We start from the raw sequence: 21,604 nt of genomic DNA on the forward strand, positions 1-21,604 counted from the left end.
CGACGACGACCAGAAATCACAACACCGCCGCCAGCTTTTGTTAATATCAAATCATAGTTCACTATTATTAGTCTGAGAATATGAAATGCTCGCACGGCAACCTTCTCTCGTTTCGCACTATACTGTTCTGTGAAATTTTCAGTAAAACCAAAAATTAAATTAGTATTAGACAGGGATATCTAGAAACTAGATATCCCTGGTAGATATCCCTGGTATTAGACTACCAGCGTCTCGTTCTATTTAGTCTAATATGAGCTTCCCCACAAGATCAAGTTTTACGAGAAAATATTTTCCAGCAAAGTCTATGTCTAGCTAACTCCCGACATTGATTATTTAGTCGTTAAAAAGTGTTGGGTGGCGTGAGCAGCTACTAGTTTAAAATCAATGATATATATACAATGATTGGAAACTGCCACGCCCCTTAACGCTATAAGATAGTTTCCCGGCGAAATCAGTCCGTCGCGGGATATGCTTGAGTACAGAAACGGGATTGCGTATGTCGACTGTGGGAGAAGGGTTGGTGCTCTCGCTTTACAAATGGGAAAAAAAGTTTGCAAATGGGCAAGGATTTACTTTACAAATGGGCAAGAAAGTTTTCATTGTATCGCAATCTTGTGATGTTTTGAAACGATGAAAATATTAATAAACCTGACTGACTGACTGACCCCACCCATCATCATTGGTTTATTAGCAATTTTATCACATGGTAACACGAACTAACTGACGTCAGTTTTGGATGAAGATCTAGATTTTTTAATTTGGATTTGGATTTCGCCGAATTTGCGGGAGAGGACCCATCTGGCTCTTGCTCAACTGAGGGTGCTGATGACCCCACCCATCATCATTGGTTTATTAGCAATTTTATCAATTCAATACACCACAACAAATGCGATACAATGAAAAGTCGTGATTTTTGACCGTTCTTGGCCATTTGCAAAGTGAAATCAATCCTTGCCCATTTGCAAACTTCTTGGCCATTTGCAAAGTAAATACTTTCCCATTTGCAAACTTTCTTGCCTATTTGTAAAGTAAATCCTTGCCCATTTGCAAACGTTTTTTCCCATTTGTAAAGCGAGAGCACCAACCCTATCGGGAATCACTGGCCTGGGGTAACCCCCATATCGATTGTTTAGTCGCTGAAAAGTGTTGTCAGGTATTGTGCGCAGCTCATAGTTCAAAATAGAACGAAAGTGAAGAAAGTGATATTTTTTAATAAAAATTATATTTCTTTTGTGGGAACTATGCCCGTCGCCCATGTTAAAGAACACGGCGTCGTACTGCCATAAAGTATTAGAAACGGGTTGTTAAACTGTGTGGCCTGTTTTATCTCGAGATCCACGAAATTTTGAAAGTGGCCCGCGACCCGTTTCGCGTTGGCGACCCCTGATTTAGAGGGAATATTCCCCTCGACTTGTAGCATAATGTAGTTACGCCTTTGACGCCGCAAGGTAGTGAAAATGATTTTTGGAATTCCGTTATAATACCAATACTGGTATGTCTATTTCCTGAAAAATGATCCATTTCATCGGATTCTGGTGGGTCCCCTATTGTGTTCCGAAGGTTGAAATATTTTTTTGGGTAATGTTGGGATACTCCTCTCGACTTGTAGCATAATGTAGTTACGCCTTTGACGCCGCAGGGTAGTGAAAATTAGGTTTGTAATTCCGTTATAATATCAATACTGGTATGTCTATTTCCTGAAAATGATCCATTTTCATTGGATTCTGGTGGGTCCCCTATTGTGTTCCGAAGGCTGAAATATTTTGGGGGGTAATCTTGGGATACTCCTCTCGACTTGTAGCAATATGTAGTTACGCCTGCCTTTGGGCCCGCAAGGGGGTGAATCTGATTTTTTGGTTTTATTGGTAAAATGTAGGCATTTGCATGTATATTTGCCGGAATAGGATCCTTTTTGTTGACCATCTCTAAATATTAAGAGCTGGCAACCGGTTTTTCTGGGAATTTCGAAATCTGGCAACACATATTCCAGTTATTCCTAAATTTTATAGACCAAAATAAATCATGTTGTCCATGTACATTCACAATGATTCACCCGGTCATGATATTTCTGCTGATGTGCTATTAGCCAAAGAATGTAGAAGGACAAGAAGTGCGAGGTCATTGTGTCGTCATTTCATTGTTACGTAGGGCGTCCGCCATTTTGGTCCTGAAGCTGCAGCCGTCTATCGTTAATTTGCCTATTGCGCCGCTCTTCGGTTCTATTGAAATTGACTTTTCGAACGATTTCTCCCCCTTTATTCAGAAAATCCAAGTAATAGTGTTTAATTTATAATCTTATAAATATTCTGAAACGAACCCTAACCAGAAAATAAACCCAAATTAAAAAGCAGGTTCGTTAGAATAAGTTGAAGATTTGTTTCATCACAACACCCACTACAATAATACATTTAGTGTTTGAGTAATATTAAATGTGATATTACAATAGATGTTGTGATAAATAAATTTAAAAGTATTGCAATATAACATAAACAACAATCATGTAAATTATTTCGAATATAAAGGCATCATAACGCTAACAAAGGTACAGTAGGACTAAAGTCATAATAAACATGTGACCATAAAAATATTACAATAATGATAATATAATATAAGTAACAAGTATGTGTCTATATATGTAATATATAGATTTAGTGTCGAACATATTGACAACTATTTCAACAACAATAACAAAAGAACGGTAGGAATGGAGCAAAAATAATACAATATTAATAATATAATAATAATTGTTATATATACTAAATAAAAATGATATATATATATATGTAATGTCGAATGGCAGCAATTTCAAAAACACTCACAAAGGAACACTTGGAATGAAAGAACAATAAATATATGACATTACTAGATTTAGTAAACCATGGTAGAAATAGTAGCCGAAAAAGTATAGCGAAAAGTATTATCAGTAGTAGTTGAAAAAAATCAGGTCCTAGACAGTAGAAAAGCGGTAATTTATATGGTAGTGTTCAAGGTATATGTTTTCTCACTTGATATTTGAACGTGTGGCCAATTTACCTGCATGACTGTGTGCATTTGATTTCCCCGATACATTTCTTGCATATGCATGCAGTCTTAGTTGAATATATCGGTGCGCCATTCTAGAAAAGGCGACATCAGCATGACACGGCGGGAAATCGTTTTGTTTCGGAAGTTTTTCAAATATAAACTGGTCGGGTGAGTTTTCGAACCGCGCGACATCAACACTCTAAATTTCATTGGCGTTTATGAGACGGAAAACAAAACGCCAAAAGTGAGTCGGTTTTTACCACCTGATTGCGTTTCGTATTGCGTGTCACCCTTTTTTGCGTTTTAGGTAACGATGTCGTATTTAATATTGCCACAGAGCTCGAAATGAAAACAACTAACCCTGACCAGAGATGGGCGGATTCCAGATTTTGGGAATCCGTATCCGTCCTGATCCGACAGTCAAATAGGATTTCGGAGTCCGACAGTTGAGCAACAAAATTAGGATCCGAAAAAATCCTGCTATTGCTCTAGTGCTATTTCACATTAAATATAGCCTGCAAAACAGATATGAACATTATAATCAACAAATTAGTATCAAGTAATGCCTTACAAGGGTTTATTTATATCAAATTTCGAATCAATAATGTTAGGTACGGTATATACTTTGAATATAAATGCGAATAGTAGGAACTAGGCAGGGGAAATGAGCTAAAAAGACTGTGAGAACAGAGAAAGCAATATTAGTTGCTTTACGGAGAGGGTAAACATAGTAACCCAGGCACTTCTTCGATAGTAGGTAGACATCGAAAAGTGTTCACCATGATCACCAATGAATGTTTTCCATGAACACGAACAAAAATTTATAAACGTCAAAATGTATTGTTTTTGCGTTTGGAGTGGGTTAGGGTCAAAGTTGGGTTTTGGGTATCCCAAGATTAGGGTTGGAGTATTAGGGTGGGAGGGGGATATAGGGTTGGGGTTAGGGGGATATTAGGGTTGTGGGAGGGGCGATATTAGGGTTGGGGTTAGGGGTATATTAGGGTTGCGGGAGGGGGATATTAGGGTTGCGGGAAGGGGGATATTAGGGTTGCGGGAGGGGGGATATTAGGGTTGGGGTTAGGGGGATTGCGGGAGGGGGATATTAGGGTTGGGGTTAGGGGTATATTAGGGCTGTGGGAGAGGGGATTTAGGGTTGGGTGGGAGGGAGATTGGAGGTGAGTTAAACACCGGTTAGGGGTAATCTAACCCCAACGCTGAACCTAACCCACCTCCAACCCTAATATCCCCCTACCTCCAACCTAATATCTCCCTCCCGCAACCCCTTTCCTCATCCCTTAATATCCCTCTTTCCCAAACCCTAATATCGCCCTTCCCATAACCCTAATTTCCCCCAAGCCTAACATCCCCTCCCAAGACCTAATATCCCTCTTTCCCCAATCCTAATACCCCCCCAACCAGACCCCAATATCCGTCTCTCCAAAGACACAAAAAACAACAATTCATTTTGACGTTTATAAATTTTTATTCGTGTTCATGGGAAACATTTATTGGTGATCATGGTAAACACTTTTCGATGTCTACCTACTATCGAAGAAGTGCCGTAACCCAGGCATGCCATGATGCCAACAACAAAATCAGATATTGTGCATTGTGACTTGACCAAGACAGCTAGGCCTATAGTCAGGGTTGCCATCGACACAGACCCAAAAATAAGGACAGTCGAAAAATGATATTAGCATAAAAAAGCGTTTTTGAACATACTTTGCCGTGGTATATCACATTCCATACTTTTCGCCAGAAACAATCTGCTGCTGCAACTCCTTGTTATTAGAAAGTGCTCACGACAGACAGTTCAGGTCGAGGTTTACCTTTACTCAGGGCCGAAACAGCTCTTCGTCAGCCCTACACGTTGGTGCTCTTGATTTGTAGAAAAACTAATCATCGACTGGCTCTAATTAATCATTATGACACACTTCTTGTGTTTTGGGGTATCAATGTGAGTTTAAATAGCGGTCTTTCCTATGACCTCCAGGTTAATGTCACAATTGCAGATATTGTAATGTGCGAAACACTTGCCCTTAAAACTTCGTTAGAGATACCTTTGAATTATCTCTAATAATATTCACGAAAAACGTTTTTACGCCTGCTCATTTTAACTAATCAAATTGAGCCTTATTAGTAGCTAAAACTATGTGCGCAAGAGCAATATAATTTAGAACAATTTATCAATGACTAATAGCTTTACTACTCTTTAACCAATGTCTCGAATGCACTGCGCCGTGGCGAGATAGTGCAGTGGTAGCCTATAATCCGCGGCTGCAACACAAATGGGTGCGGGTTCGAGTCCGACCGAGGTCGACTTCAGAATTCCGACACCTAAGTGTTGGAGGTATACCTAGGCTCCTCCTCGCCACCTCATCCGCGTCAGCGGCGTCTTACAAAAGCCTAGAGGTGGGCCGTGCTATAAGTCGGCAGTTACGGAAAATAAGAAGAATATCGGCCTGGTGTAAATGACCATAGTAGTCGACAAACACCAAGAATACCCCAAAACAAACAAACAAACTGCGCCTTTTTTCACTACGCAATAGATGCTGCCTTCCTCACGGCTTGAGCTTATTCTGCTGTAGACCAAACAGGAACCTGGTACTGATGTTTACTGCTAAAATGACGTCCGCCGTGGTAGCTTGCTACAGACGACACCACTCACGGTCCGAGCTATCTCACCACTTAGAAGTCAAATCTTATGGTGTGTACGTCACGATAGTTCCTTTACTTTATGTTGTCATAAAATCTCGACGCAAAAGCATAATTTATGAATATTATGCAACACAGATACCAGAGGAAAACGGTCGAAGTTCTGTAGTTGTTGAAAATAAGACAAAATAAGGACGCAAGTCAAAAATAAGGACATTTCTTAGAAATAAGGACAGTTGAGTTTTCTAAGACGTGGCCCTACAAAATAAGGACAAATCTTAAAAATAAGGACGGTATGGCAACCCTGCCTATAGTACTACTGAAGAATGGAACTAAATTTTCACAAGAAGTGGCATAGTTACAGAACAGACATGTATCAAACAAAATGGATGAATCAATCAACATGATCACTTGATACCGAAATCATAAACATGACCAATTGACCATGCCAGCATATATTCATACATTACCACACCACACAATCATTCCAAATGATATCAGAAATCAGAACCACCAGTTACCTCTGCAACAACACCGACACCTCGCTTTTCTGTCATCCTGACAACTGATATCAAGTACCCTAATGGCTGATAAACAGGAAGGATAAGAATCAATATCTGAGGAACAACTGAATTCGAAAACACTTCTGCAGCCCGCTTGCTAGAGCCTGCCTTCGCCCTCATCTCATCCAGCAGTAATCTCATCACTGCAGAAACTTTGCTTGTTGCTTACGCATTTCAACGACGTGACCGGTATCAGCGGTGTCAACGTTGTCATTTGTTGTCGGAACCAGCCTGGGCTTGATCCATAGCAATGAATGCATTTAACTACGGAAATAATATCGAAGCAGCTTTTTTCATTGAATATAAGGTATCTTGAACCTTTAGCATCCAATATTTGTTATGAATATCAGATCCTGTTTAAATCCGGCTCATATGGCAGTTTCGGAATCCGGCTCCGATCCGGCCACAGTAAAATTCATCAAAATCCTGCTCCGGCTCCGGCTCCTGAACCGGACTGTGGCCATCTCTGACCCTGACGTGTTCAAAAATGACGCAAAACTTGAAATGAAAATGAATTTTATTGCAAAAAGCACCAACTCATTTGAAACATATAGGTGGAACGTGCAATGACATTACAAACGTTACGCGGACATATGATGAGCAAGCGACATAATAGGAGACGACACCTGACATGAGGGATTCAAACACTTGAGCATGTAGGTTAAGGCTTGTGTTTGGTAATTGTGTTAGATTTAGGATAATTTTCGAATCATCAAGACACCTGCTCAAGTGCTGCTTGCTAGGCTGTCATTCTACAATGCATCTATGCTCGAATGTTAGGCAACATTGCCATTATTACAAACCCTACAGCCAGAGTCTGACAACTAGAAAATTTTCAACTTTTTGAGATTAGTTTCGAATTATGCATACACAGCTTTTTTCAATACTAGACAACAATTAAAATTAGAACTAGTTTTTTTCAAACAGTTGGAATTATATAGCTAGTATTTCTGAATAGGACTAGAATTAAAATTATATCTACTACTGTTTTTTCAAATGTTGGATTTGAATTGGCATTATTTATAAAGACTTTTTTTTCTTCAAATTAGATTATAATTAATTACCTTATTAGTGTAAAACTTTGAAACTCAGTCAAGATCAGTACACATCAAGTCAGGTTTTATTCTCCTAAGCATTAGAATGGAAAATGTCTGTCTCAGAAAGCTGGTTTCGAACTATACAGCTCTTCTCCTACAGCAATTTCAGGTAAACCAGAAATTAGTTCAAATATAATTATAATTAGAGCTGAGAAGCATTTCCAAAATTGGATTAGAATTGAAATTGGAGCAGAGAAAGATTTCACTCCGTTTTGTATAATTTCTAGAATTATATAGTTGTCCAAGTCTGTCTATACCATTGGATAATCTGAATTCTCACAAACAGGCCTCACGGTATTTTTTTTCAAATTCGACGTACTTTGCCGATTTGAAAAAGTCGTTTTTTTTGTCTCCGATAAGTGTCTTTTGAATAAATCCGAGGATCATAAATGATTATGGATATTTAAGGTCCCAGGCATAGTAACAAGACATCAGGTCAATGACCATGCCTGGGATTCCTTGATCTTTTGTGCAGGGTATCATCCACCAACACCCATCCCTGATGAACTCCCGAATCATGGATGGCGATAAGTAGGTGCGGTGGGTCCAGTTTTAGGTATTCAACTTTAACATCACGTGCCTGAAACAATAAGAAGGTATGAGTCATTCAATAATGCGTTCAATATTATCTGTTGTCAAAATATCAAATCATGACCACCATTACCAAACTAGATTGCTGAGAGACTGGCTAATAAGAATAGAACTTGGAGATCTGACTTATTTACACACAGTTAACACTAACTGATGGCACGCTAAGAGTAACATCAGTAACGAAGTACTTTAACTTTTTCCGTATACTCAAGAAGGTTCTGCCTTGGGCATTAGTCACAAAGATGCACCTTGCAATTGAAAAGGTCGGTGAAATTTACGGCATTTCCTCCATTCTACTGTTGTAGCATGGCTGACTACTTGGACCACCTCTGGACAGCCCTCTCACCCACAATACTCAGCAAGATGTCATGGCTCAAAATGTTTAACCTATAATTACCTGCTGTACTGCAATAGTGAGCAACTTTTATGTTGATTTTAAGCGCTTATCCGTCAATTCTTTTTGGAGGAATAGGAGACCTTTCACCTCTTTACTTTCATCTTCTTCCTGGAAAATATCATTTTAATGTTATGATTAGGTCACGTGCATAACTCCATGTATCTTAATGGATAACTTGGTTGATACAATTGTAATAAGTGGAAATATTAGCTACGGTTTTCTTGACTTGATCTAAATCAGAGGATCACAAACTTTTTAGACCAGCGATTCCCAACTGCGACTCTCAGAGCCGTATGCAGCTCACATTAACTTTACTTCTACTGCTGATAGACTTCTTCAGATATTTATCGGCGACGAGCTCTTGCACATATTACTAGCGTCGAGATAAAAGTTAATGGCGAAGCGTAAATGGCAGTAAGTTTGATACTACTCCGCGTATATTACCTGGCAAACTTTTTCATGTGTAATTATGAAGAACTACAATGTAATTCCATGGGTGGAAAAGAGGCAAATTATACCGATTCCATCCATATAGCTGGGTTTAAATCAGGTTAGTTTAACAGAGGGTTGTAATGACTCTAGTCCGATTCGAGTTACAATTTTCTGATGACTCGACTCATTTTCTCAAAATACGGAAATGACCCGACTTGAGTCAATCTGTGTATCTTGACTTGGACTCGAGTCATTGCACATGGCTCGAACCAGGTCACATGACTCGAGACTTAACCGGCCAAGACTTCATTGTAATTTCGAAGAATAGTAAGGTAACTACACTATTCGGGTTTTGTCTATTGGTACTGGTACTTGAAAATGTGACTAGAAAGTCCTAAAAGTGGGGAAAATTAGTATGTTATAAATGCGAACCATTCGATATCAACAAACAGGTATAAAAATTGGGTTTAACAAGACCTCAACTGGAAACTCAGCAGTCAAAACAATGACTTGGACTCAGACTAAAGTCATAATACCATGACTCGGACTCGACCCTCTGCTCGATGACTTGAACTTGACTCGGTGGTGAATTGAAAATGACTCGACAGTAGGTAGGTGAATGGTAAATGATCTAGTATACGGTACTGACCGTTTCTCCAGACATTGCACCAATCATTGTATCCACGGTGGAAAGCATAGTGCGGTAGCGCTGTATGATTTCTGCTGTCGAGCACGATGTCAAAAGCTCGAATTCTTCTCGGATCTGAACATTGAAAAAGGGCGTTACTATGTTATCATCAGTTATCACTCGGGCAAGTTTTTGCAACTTTTGCAACTTTTTTACAGCTTCCGACAGCTTCGCAGATACTCATAATCTACGTACCATGGTGTTTTAAGCTGTTTGGAGAGATTTTATAGTGAAGATTTTCTCTATTTTTATAGCCAATTTTTACTGCAACTTTTATCAAATATTGCGTAAAAATGTAAAGGAGTGATTTAGTAACCATGCTATAAACTATTTTTAGTATTGTTCTACTCCCTTGGGTTTGCATAACGAAGAGCCATATGATAGGTTAGCTGCATCTCAGTGTTATCTATGACACAATGGAGAGAAGTTCAACTCCCCCTGCCAAGCACAACGTTGCCCGAATAATATGTAAATAGATTGCTTTATTTATTCTGTCGTTTAAATTTGAAATAGTTTTCCCATTTCACGAACGCCCAGGCGAGACCGCTGAAAATTACATTTCCACTGGGTCCACTTCTTCTGGTATTCCCGCATTACATAATTTTCTTGCTGTGTGCCGGGATAAAATGTAATTTTGGGCGGTTTTGTCAGACCGCCAAATGGCGATATAACAAATTTGACAGCTGTGCAGGAACTAGATTTTACAACTGAGCCTTTCGAGTATCTCGTACCTTAATAATCCAACAAAAATTTTATATGCAACTTTTTACTGCAACTTTTGTCAAAATTAAATGCAACTTTCTCGCGATTTTAATGCAACAAAAACTTGCCCTAGTTACCACGTAATCACTGAAAATGAGAGTAAATTGAGTACATTTTTTCCAAGAGTTAACATACTCACTAGTTTCACATTGAAAAGATATGGAAATTTCCTTAGTATTTCTCGTACACTTTGTGTTGTCATTTCTGCCAATACATCGCGGCGCGAGCGATGCAATTTTCGAAACAGAACGCTGACCTTTGCCCAGTCCGGAGTATGTTTTGTATACTCTTTCATCAGACTTGCTTCGTTCCCAAACTCTGTTTGGCCAACGCCTTGAGGAAATATGACCCAAGGGTTACGAAAACAAGGAACTGATTGAGACCATGATAGATGCTACCTTCGATTGTGTATAATGGTATCTTGATCGTTTTCTTTTTCCTGTGACGAATGTTTCGTATCTTTTGTGAGAGTTTTTTCGGGAAATGTGTCTGTAATTGAGAAACTGGTTAAATGACTATAGGTCGAGAAACTTGTAATATACACTTACCCAGTGATTAGGCCCAATAAATTGTAGGCATGTATACTTTTGACAAAGCAGTCTCGAGAATTTGGAATATTCTCCTTTGGATGTCATATCACCTTGTGATAAGACATGGTATGCACACTCCTCCACAACAGCATTTATACAATGGACAACTCTTCCATGTTGCAATGCGCATGCAACATGGGCACTGAATTTGGGTAATGTCATTTTCCTGCTGGTGGTTGCGATTCCGGGTTCACTACTTCCTGAATTTGTTTGAACTTCTTCCGCCTAAAATGTGATAGTACTCAATTTATGCGAGCATTCTATGGAATATAGTTCTGCAAATGTTCGCACCGAAACGCAAGTACTTGATGTAGGCAAGACAGGCGAGTCCTCCGTACTAACTTCTCTTTCCATCTGAGTGAGTTCACTTTTCTGTAAAATATACTTCCATGTAAAGGTGAATGCAATAATTACTTTAATGAGTTCTACACACATCAAGAGCTTGTGATTGAGAAGTCATTGGATGTTCAAAATCACTATTTGGAGCATGAACATGAGATACTACATTGATCTCGCTGTGTTCGATAGACGTCAACCACTTCTGCAAGACAAGATTAGACGATAAATATCACTCACTTTCTACAATGGAAAATTCGTAGCTATGAATATGGAAACAATATACTCACATCTCTCAGGCTCATCAAACGACGCATGACACCCACTTTGAAATTCATTTTAATAAAATCATCATCCACCAGTAATCCAACAGCCAAGCTACATACTTCATTTTCTGAAAGAAAATATATACTGTTTAGTCCCAAACGTATGAAATAATAATCACATCACTAGCTTTAACAGGACAAGCTTCAAAAGCACCACACCTGATCAACATTCTTGCTAATAATATACTGTGTGTCACCAATTTTGTGACTGATTTGTGGCCATGGATAGGTGAACTCAGAAAATTTGCAAAACTCAATAGCATCACTACTTTCTACGGCAAATGCATTGAATTTGGACTCGAAATGCAATACATTGAAACGGCGGTATATGCAAAATATACTCCCCGATGTTTGTACAAACGTTTTAACGCTTTTCCGCAATTTAATTCAGAGTAGCTGTTTTGACAAGAACCTAGACCAGTCTTTACAGTACATTACACCAGAACAGCACATGACTTCATTTTTATGTTAGAACAAAATAAGTACAAATATAAAGATTTACATGGTGGTGGGAACCTTGAATCACTGGCTGAGAATTCTTGATAGATATATACTTGGATGCAGAACAAGAAATTACACAAATATCTTCGGCATTATCGTTACACTGCTCGTAAAATGTATAAATAAGTATGCAGGCTGATGCAAGTATCATATGATGCAACGTTACCGGTACAACACAAAATTGAAGAACAGTTGTAGGCTGTGCCATCTGTATCTAAAGCGTACAATCGACCAAGAAACATTGCTGCACGTTAGCAAATAATAGTCGAGCTGTATACATGTAAAACAGCGCTATTTGTCATAACCTTATCAAAGAGAACCTACCTTAATAGCTTTCTATGATTTGCGTGATCAATATACTTAACACTTACCGTTCAATAAGTAGACGTGTCTCTGCTTTATACCGAGTCCTAGCAGAAAATGGCCAATTTTAAACCCATGGCGGCCAACTACGAATAACTCTTGCAGCCAGCTTCACTCAACGGAAAATTTTGTGAACGTTCTCACTCTTCTCGCGATTGTCACACCATCGATCGTGCGATACCACATCGTTTGTGACGTAATATTACGAGAAGAGGAAAATGAGGAATGAGCTCCATTTAGCTCACCTTTATGTCACTCACGCGAAAACAGACGTCGCTCTCTCTCTCTATGCCGGTGTTTACTTCACACTCACGCATCTCGAGAGATGGAAAAAAGTCATATTGTGTTTTAACGTAACGCTTGGAATTTAGAGTGTAGACTGTAGAGTCAAGTCAAGTCAATCGATTTTCGAAGGTGACTCGAGTCAAGTCACTCGATTTTTGGAGGTGAGTCGAGTCAAGTCAAGTCACGAGTCGAGTCACAGTTCAAGTCAAGTTGTCTTATCGAAGTATGACCATAGCAATTTACAGCGTAGCTACGCTACGCTGTAAATTGCTATGGTATGACTATGAGGCATTACGTCATTGCATTTTGCTAGCTGTCTGAAATACAGATTGAGTGGTCATTGATTCTGGACCTATGAACGAATATAAAGTTAAATATAAACGCGAGAAGGCGCTTTATCGCTCCCATATACGTAGAAATGCTAAACTACGTAAGTAATTGCATAGCCTTGGATTATAGACTCACCGGCCAAAATAGAGAATAAAAAAACGAATTGATAAGATGCAATTATAGATAACTAACCTACGGATAGATGGGCAGCACGAGAGTCACGGACGAGTGATGCGACAACGGCAGATTTGTTGTCGCTTCATAGCATGCAGGGCCGTAACAGCACTTCGTCAGCCCCCCCCCCCCAAAACGTTGGCCGTTGGCCCCCCATAGGGTGATAAACCTAACTTCTGGGGGACTTCGCCCCCCAGACCCCCCTTTGGCTGTCCGCTGTTTCACGCTATTTTACGTCTGCATTGGGTGTCCGTTTAGAGAAACAGCTTTTCCCGCCTAGACGCGCGAAGCGCGAAAATTTTCAGAGAATCATGATTGAATCAGGCAATATGATCGGGAATTACATATATATTGCTATCAATTTTGATCCTCTCCCTGCTCAAGTAATCAGATTTACCGGTAGAGCTGATCGAGGTATGTTTTAAAACGTAGGACCGCCCAACAATAATTAGACATCTTCGGGCGTATACCCGTTGGCAGGAACGAAACAGCACTTCGTCAGCCTCCCCCCCCCCCCCCCCACCACAAAAACTTGGGTTTGGGGGTCTCATAGCGTGATAAACCGACCCCCTCATCACAGTGTTCGCTTTTGCCACGAAATTAGCTGCACTGTTTAGTGAGCCAGCTCGAAGCGCGAAAATTTTCGATAATTCATGATACAATCTGTCAATAAGATCGGGAATTGCAAATATGTTGCTATCAATATCTTGTTCTCTCTGCTCACGTTATCAGATTTACCGGAAACTGTAGGGCCCGTAAATAAGAATTAAACATCTTCGGGCGGGCGGACCCGTTGGTATGACTTCGTTACATGATTTTATTTCGTGACCTCCTGTCTGCTATATCAAAATATAGAATCGCTCAAACGTACTAAACTAAAAGACGCACACGATTTCAAATTGGTATTTCTTCACAGGCATATATTTTTTTCCTGCTGGATGGTATTTGTCTTCTGAGGTTCGGATTGCCAAGACAGGAAGCAACATATGGCGCCAGTCATTTAGGCGCCTATGGACAATTAAACCTATTATTTTGTATATATAACGAAGTTTTCGGTCTGCGTAAGGGCAGTCTGTTTCGGCCAAGATTTTCGCGCTGCCGATCGTTCTGGCACACTTCTTGGAGTCGCATGTAATAAGTCCTAAATCGTTATATATATTGGTGCGAGGAGAATGCTTTGAGAAAATGATGTTCCAAGTTCTAACTTTTTTACTCAAATCCTACTGGCTACTCGATAAAATTGTTAGATTACCTAACTGAAGTCTGCGCGCCAAATTTGGTACAATTCCAACCAGTGGCCGCATTGATACAGGGACGAAAGTTTTTTATTAAATATATAGAAATAATTGAAGAGCTTCTTGGAGGTACAGAACTTCAATATACAATTAAATAGTATATTCATATTGAAATGAACCCGAATATTTTCGGCTGACACTCGTCAGGGGTAATCGTCAGCAACTAGTAGAGAATTGGAAAGAACATTGTATATCAACAATCGTATCACAAAATATGACGTCACCAGCATGAAATTTCGAATGAGAGAGCTTTCAATGCACTATTTTTAGGTGATACACGAACTCCTTTTGTTGACAGAGTTTTGGTTGATGTATTTTGATAAAAGTTGATTCCAAGGCACACAAATGGAATTGTGAGCGGCCTCGCCCTACGATTCGAAATCGGTCGTCTCGATAATTATTCGCACAAATCGGATTATCCAACAGATGTTTGCCGATGGCAGAATTAATGGCCTTTGATTGATCAGCATCAATTTTAAGTGGATGAGTTAAGGGTGAGCTTTTCGCTGAGCGTGTTCTGATAAATCTGGGGACATGTTGGTTTATGCGGTCCTGCAGACGTCTTGACGTTCTTCCCACGTAGCCACAATCACAGTGGCACCTATATTCGTACACTACATTACTTTGTTGAAGTGCAGGAAGCATGTCTTTGCGTGTTGAAGGGAGCAGTTGTGTTGTTGTATAAATCACATTGGTTTTGACCGTGTCGTAACACTTACTGACAGCAGAAATCAATTGTTTTTCAAAGCGGGTGGAAATGGGGCCAATCCACGGTAGATGGATATAAACATCTTTTATTGTTCGTGCGGTGGGCTCTGTTCGTTTTTCTGCGTTGAATTGCGTTAATTTCCTCTCCATGCCGCGGCTGATGACGTGTTCAGGGTAACCGTTATCCAGTAAGATTTTTCGGATGTGGTCAAGTTCTAAACTCAGTTTGTTATCCGAACATATCATCAACGCTCTATGCACGAGTGTGCCTATGAGGTTAATTTTTCTGCGCCGAGGACTAAATGAATTCCAGCGAAGGTATTGGCCTGTGAATGTCGGTTTTCTGAAAACAGACGTTTCAAATTTGTTGGTATTGCGCTTTTCAACTAATACGTCCAGAAATGATAATGAGTTATTGCGTTCTTTTTCTATTGTGAATTGCAAGGCCGGGTGAAGCGAGTTTAAGCGAATGAGAAATTGGTCACACTCCGATTCATTCCTGAAAATGACAAATGTATCATCTACGTATCGGCGGTACAATAGTGGTTTGGCGGACTCACGCTGGGAGAGAAGCTCGCCCTCGTAATACCCTACGAAAATGTTGGCCAAAATAGGTCCCAGGGGACTACCCATGGCTAAGCCGTCTACTTGGCGAAACATGACCTCGTTAAAGCTAAATTCCACGGAGCAAGTTGCCGCTTGTAAAAGTTCAACAAAGACTTTACGCGGGATCGATGGTGGTGGTAACTTACCACCGTACAGCGCGTTGGCACAAATATCAATAGTCTCATGCAGCGGAACGTTCGTAAACAGACTAGAGATATCAAATGAGCTCAGAAACACGTCTGGATTCGGCAAATCCAGGTTTCGTATTTCACCAGCGAACGTGAACGAATCGCGAACACATTCCGTGCCGTACAATTCCCGAACCGGTTCCAAAATGTCAATAAGCCATTTTGCCAGCTGATGGTGAGCAGACCCGATCATGGAAAGTATAGGTCTCACTGGGACATTGTCTTTGTGAGTTTTTGGCAGTCCGTACATACGTGGTCTTTGCGATCCCGTTGGTCTGATGGTGCTGTATGTTTCTGCCGTTAAGACACCGTTTTTCTTCAAGGTCAGCAAACGGTTTGTCAGTCGTCTTTCAATTTTAGGTGTATTATCAAATTCCGAAACCGAACCAAGCGAGATAAATTTGGTTTTGTCATGCAATATTGATTCCATTTTCGAAATGTAGTCAGCTTTGTTCAGAATTACAACACCGGATCCTTTGTCTGGTTTGGTAATGTGAATTTCAGGGTTGGATCGTAATGCTTTGATGGCAAGGAAACACTCTTTGTTCATCAGGAAGTCCGCCTTGTCGACCGGGCATCCACAATACGAATGCGCCAAATCTGATAACCGAGCTTTGAGAGCAGGTATACCCTCGTCTGATTTAGGTTCGTGGTGTTTTAATTGGCCGAGGAGAACTTCAAATTCCGCAAATACCTCCTCATTCTTGACAGTGGTAGGCGGCAGGCAAAAATTGAGCCCGTGGGATAAAACAAATTCTTCAGTCGGGCTTAGCTCATGATCTGATAGGTTGAGTATATTCTTCTTGCTTGGACTTGCATTACTACCGAATCGCTGGCTAACTAAGCGGTTAATGCCACGTTCGTTCCTTGTTGAATTCTGCTTTTCTTTGATAGTATCTATCGATGCCAAATAACGGCAGAAGCGAAATAAGTCGAAAAACGACAGGATAGAACGTACTTCCTTCTGCAGCGATCGACAAACACGGCGGAGAGTAGTAACCAACTTCTCATTCTTTCCAATCTCGTCATATAAAAACGCTTGTTCCATTCTAGGATTGAGGCGGGCGCGTGATTTTTCTATCCTGTTTTTGATAAATGCTGGTAACGTCTTTTTTGCGATACAAGCCTTCAAAAAGGCTGTTGTTGATACCGCAGTTCTCAATCTTCCCCTAGTCTTTATCAGCTGGTTTAGGATACGCAACTGACTTTCACTGTACCGCTTACGGAAATATTTGAAGAGCTTCTTGGAGGTACAGAACTTCAATATACAGTTAAATAGTATATTCATATTGAAACGAACCCGAATATTTTCGGCTGACACTCGTCAGGGGTAATCGTCAGCAACTAGTAGAGAATTGGAAAGAACATTGTATATCAACAGTCGTATCACAAAATATGACGTCACCAGCATGAAAGAGAGAGCGTTCAATGTACTATTTTTAGGTGGTACACGAACTCCTTTTGTTGACAGAGTTTTGGTTGGTGTATTTTGATAAAAGTTGATTCCAAGGCACACAAATGGAATTGTGAGCGGCCTCGCCCTACGATTCGAAATCGGTCGTCTCGATAATTATTCGCACAAATCGGATTATCCAACAGATGTTTGCCGATGGCAGAATTAATGGCCTTTGATTGATCAGCATCAATTTTAAGTGGATGAGTTAAGGGTGAGCTTTTCGCTGAGCGTGTTCTGATAAATCTGGGGACATGTTGGTTTATGCGGTCCTGCAGACGTCTTGACGTTCTTCCCACGTAGCCACAATCACAGTGGCACCTATATTCGTACACTACATTACTTTGTTGAAGTGCAGGAAGCATGTCTTTGCGTGTTGAAGGGAGCAGTTGTGTTGTTGTATAAATCACATTGGTTTTGACCGTGTCGTAACACTTACTGACAGCAGAAATCAATTGTTTTTCAAAGCGGGTGGAAATGGGGCCAATCCACGGTAGATGGATATAAACATCTTTTATTGTTCGTGCGGTGGGCTCTGTTCGATTTTCTGCGTTGAATTGCGTTAATTTCCTCTCCATGCCGCGGCTGATGACGTGTTCAGGGTAACCGTTATCCAGTAAGATTTTTCGGATGTGGTCAAGTTCTAAACTCAGTTTGTTATCCGAACATATCATCAACGCTCTATGCACGAGTTTGCCTATGAGGTTAATTTTTCTGCGCCGAGGACTAAATGAATTCCAGCGAAGGTATTGGCCTGTGAATGTCGGTTTTCTGAAAACAGACGTTTCAAATTTGTTGGTATTGCGCTTTTCAACTAATACGTCCAGAAATGATAATGAGTTATTGCGTTCTTTTTCTATTGTGAATTGCAAGGCCGGGTGAAGCGAGTTTAAGCGAATGAGAAATTGGTCACACTCCGATTCATTCCTGAAAATGACAAATGTATCATCTACGTATCGGCGGTACAATAGTGGTTTGGCGGACTCACGCTGGGAGAGAAGCTCGCCCTCGTAATACCCTACGAAAATGTTGGCCAAAATAGGTCCCAGGGGACTACCCATGGCTAAGCCGTCTACTTGGCGAAACATGACCTCGTTAAAGCTAAATTCCACGGAGCAAGTTGCCGCTTGTAAAAGTTCAACAAAGACTTTACGCGGGATCGATGGTGGTGGTAACTTACCACCGTACAGCGCGTTGGCACAAATATCAATAGTCTCATGCAGCGGAACGTTCGTAAACAGACTAGAGATATCAAATGAGCTCAGAAACACGTCTGGATTCGGCAAATCCAGGTTTCGTATTTCACCAGCGAACGTGAACGAATCGCGAACACATTCCGTGCCGTACAATTCCCGAACCGGTTCCAAAATGTCAATAAGCCATTTTGCCAGCTGATGGTGAGCAGACCCGATCATGGAAAGTATAGGTCTCACTGGGACATTGTCTTTGTGAGTTTTTGGCAGTCCGTACATACGTGGTCTTTGCGATCCCGTTGGTCTGATGGTGCTGTATGTTTCTGCCGTTAAGACACCGTTTTTCTTCAAGGTCAGCAAACGGTTTGTCAGTCGTCTTTCAATTTTAGGTGTATTATCAAATTCCGAAACCGAACCAAGCGAGATAAATTTGGTTTTGTCATGCAATATTGATTCCATTTTCGAAATGTAGTCAGCTTTGTTCAGAATTACAACACCGGATCCTTTGTCTGGTTTGGTAATGTGAATTTCAGGGTTGGATCGTAATGCTTTGATGGCAAGGAAACACTCTTTGTTCATCAGGAAGTCCGCCTTGTCGACCGGGCATCCACAATACGAATGCGCCAAATCTGATAACCGAGCTTTGAGAGCAGGTATACCCTCGTCTGATTTAGGTTCGTGGTGTTTTAATTGGCCGAGGAGAACTTCAAATTCCGCAAATACCTCCTCATTTTTGACAGTGGTAGGCGGCAGGCAAAAATTGAGCCTCAGGACCAAAATGGACGCCGCTTCGCTACAATGCCGTGACGTAACAATGACCTCGCACTTCTTGTCCTTCTACATTCTTTGCTATTAGCATCACAGTGGTGTCTATCCTCGTGGTTGCCAAAAATTCGCGGTCGGGATTGTGTCGAATCGAGTATTTTCGGTCTGCAATCGGTCTACATACCTGATTTAACATAAGTTGAGTATTTATACATTGTTGAATAAAAACTCTAAGAAGGCGGCATGGACTCAGAAGACAAGATCCAGAAACTGACCTCGGTAAGTGTTATCTATTGCAAAAATACGCGGCCTTGACCAATTTTTCTCGTGTCCCTAGCCGATGATAAAGACGCCGGACTCGAAAAAAGATGGCGTGTCCGTGGAGAGGATTTATCAGGAGAAAACACAGTTGGAACATATTTTGCTCCATCCAGATACTTATATCGGATCTGTTGAGACTGTGACACAGGTTTGATTCTATCAATTGATTCAAATCAGCTTTTTTTGTTGTTGAATATGATTCATTCACGAACCAATATATTAAACTAAAAATTAACTCAAAAATGTTAACTTGCCCACTGCAAGTACCATAAAATATATTGCAACGCAAGTTTTATTGTTCTTCTATGACTTTTTTGTGCTGAAAAGTCACTTTGACATTCAGACAGAGGTGGTCAAAGTAGTCAAGAAAGCTACTCAAGTAGAAGTAGAAGTACTTTTTCCATAAGCAACCTAAAACTACTTGAAGTAGAAGTAGAAATAACTGACTTTAAATCTACTCAAGTAAGTAAGTAGTTATGAAAACGATCGTGATTTGTTCGCAGTGATTGTCAAAAGGTGCAAATTGAACTATGCGAAAGGAGCCGAGCTTGATTCATATTGATGCATACCTGGAGGTATTCAATTTTCGACAGCATAAGCATTCGTCCGCATCATGGGATGAAAATGATAGTATTGATATGGAAATGCGATACTAATCCTCTGTTTAATCGAACAGCACGTTTTAGAAAATATCATGGTATGGCGCACTCCCCCATAGCCTATTATAAGGCCGTAGTTTAGTCGAAGAGCAATACGGAGAAGTTTTATAGGATAGTCTACAATCGTAAAAATGCCATATTGTGTAGTTTTATTTTCGGAAATTAAAGGCATTACTACACTTGCTTTTATGCTTCAACATGTACTTCGAAAAAGTAGAAGTACTTCGTTACTGACCACCTCTGCATTCAGACCTGCAGACCTGCAAATCAATAACTGGTCCTTTAGCATCACCAATTATTTTGCCCCAAAAATATTTAAAAATTGGTGTTGTTTCATGTGATCGCAACTGTGTTCTCTGCGAAACATGATATATTGGAAGCTTTTGAGGCGCTTCTTCGATGGCAGTCAGAGATCGAAAAGTGTTCACCATGACCACCAATGAATGTTTTGCATGAACACGAATAAAAATTTATAAACGTCAAAATAAATTTGTTTTTTTGTGCCTTCGGAGGGACGGATATTAGGGTGGGGGAAAGGGAGATTGGAAGTGGGTTAGGGTCAAAGTTGGGGTTAGGTATCGCAATATTAGGGTTGGGGGATGTTAGGGAAGGGGGATATTAGGGTTGGGGGAAAGTGGGATTGGAGGTTTGTTAGGGTCAAAGTTGGGGTTAGGGTATCCCAAGATTAGGGTTGCGGGAGGGAGGATATTAGGGTTAGGAGTTAGCAGGATATTAGGATTGGAGGTGGGTTAGGGTCAAAGTTGGGGTAGGGCATCTCAAGATTAGGGTTGGGGAAAGGGGTATGTTAGGGCTGTGGGAGAGGGGATATTAGGGTTTGGGGAAAGGGAGATTGGAGGTGGGTTAAACCCCGGTTAGGGGTAATCTAACCCCAAATTTTAACCTAAACCCCTACCCTAATATCCTCCGTCCCGCAATCCTAATTTCCCCCTAACCCAACCCTAATTTTCCCCTCTCACACAACCCTAATCTCCCCCTCACCAACCCTAATATCTTCCCTCCCGCAACCCTAATATCCCCCTAACCCCAACCCTAATATTCCCCTCCCCCAACCCTAATATCCCCCTTCCCTAACCCTAATATCCTCCCTCCCGCAACCCTAATATCCCCTCTTACCTAACCCTAATATCCCCCTTACCTAACCCTAATTTCCCACCCTAATACTACAACCCTAATCTTGAGATACCCAAAACCCAACTTTTACCCTAACCCTCTCCAAACGCAAAAACAATGTATTTTGACGTTTATAAATTTTTATTCGTGTTCACGGAAAACATTCATTGG

At 40.6% G+C, this 21,604-nt stretch overlaps 1 protein-coding gene and 1 long non-coding RNA gene across 6 annotated transcripts in view; both read right to left on the minus strand.

Annotated features, from left to right (window-relative positions):
• LOC145459648 (uncharacterized) overlaps window positions 1-4,656 on the minus strand; it is a 333,482-nt gene extending 328,826 nt beyond the window's left edge. Inside the window, exons 1-2 of the long non-coding RNA XR_013921500.1 lie at window positions 4,591-4,656; window positions 3,385-3,766 (exon numbers count right to left, since the gene is read on the minus strand). This is a non-coding gene — a long non-coding RNA (uncharacterized LOC145459648). The remainder of the gene's footprint in view (window positions 1-3,384; window positions 3,767-4,590) is intronic.
• A 2,540-nt stretch (window positions 4,657-7,196) lies between these two features.
• Window positions 7,197-11,814, minus strand: LOC145459703 (uncharacterized). Of its 5 annotated transcripts, none has more exons than XM_080338260.1 (9): window positions 11,426-11,811; window positions 11,233-11,340; window positions 11,091-11,171; window positions 10,758-11,024; window positions 10,608-10,698; window positions 10,466-10,542; window positions 9,409-9,522; window positions 8,328-8,435; window positions 7,197-7,919 (listed from the first exon to the last, which is right to left on the minus strand). In XM_080338260.1, exons 1-8 carry the CDS (start codon window positions 11,471-11,473, stop codon window positions 8,355-8,357), a joined length of 867 nt encoding a protein of 288 aa, XP_080194386.1. In that variant the 5' UTR covers window positions 11,474-11,811; the 3' UTR covers window positions 7,197-7,919; window positions 8,328-8,354. The 5 variants fall into 5 exon arrangements, with proteins under 5 accessions (XP_080194386.1, XP_080194383.1, XP_080194385.1 ...); XM_080338257.1 differs by having other exon boundaries at window positions 7,211-7,919; window positions 10,349-10,542; window positions 11,426-11,744; XM_080338259.1 differs by lacking the exon at window positions 11,233-11,340 and having other exon boundaries at window positions 7,211-7,919; window positions 10,349-10,542; window positions 11,426-11,743.
• Between the last annotated feature and the right edge of the window lie 9,790 nt (window positions 11,815-21,604).

Source organism: Botryllus schlosseri, unplaced genomic scaffold (genome assembly GCF_051294905.1).
Source record: "Botryllus schlosseri isolate E-star unplaced genomic scaffold, Bs_hap1 Bs17a, whole genome shotgun sequence".
In the NCBI taxonomy this organism is placed as follows: Eukaryota; Metazoa; Chordata; class Ascidiacea; order Stolidobranchia; family Styelidae; genus Botryllus; species Botryllus schlosseri.

Excerpts from the sequence above, each read along its gene's own strand:
- LOC145459703 (XM_080338257.1), bottom strand. The coding sequence starts at position 11,473 with ATGAATTTCAAAGTGGGTGTCATGCGTCGTTTGATGAGCCTGAGAGAT. Across the intron at positions 11,341-11,425 it reads GTTTGATGAGCCTGAGAGAT|AAGTGGTTGACGTCTATCGA; the intron begins GTGAGTATATTG and ends CTTGTCTTGCAG. Across the intron at positions 10,699-10,757 it reads TTATTGGGCCTAATCACTGG|ACACATTTCCCGAAAAAACT; the intron begins GTAAGTGTATAT and ends TCTCAATTACAG.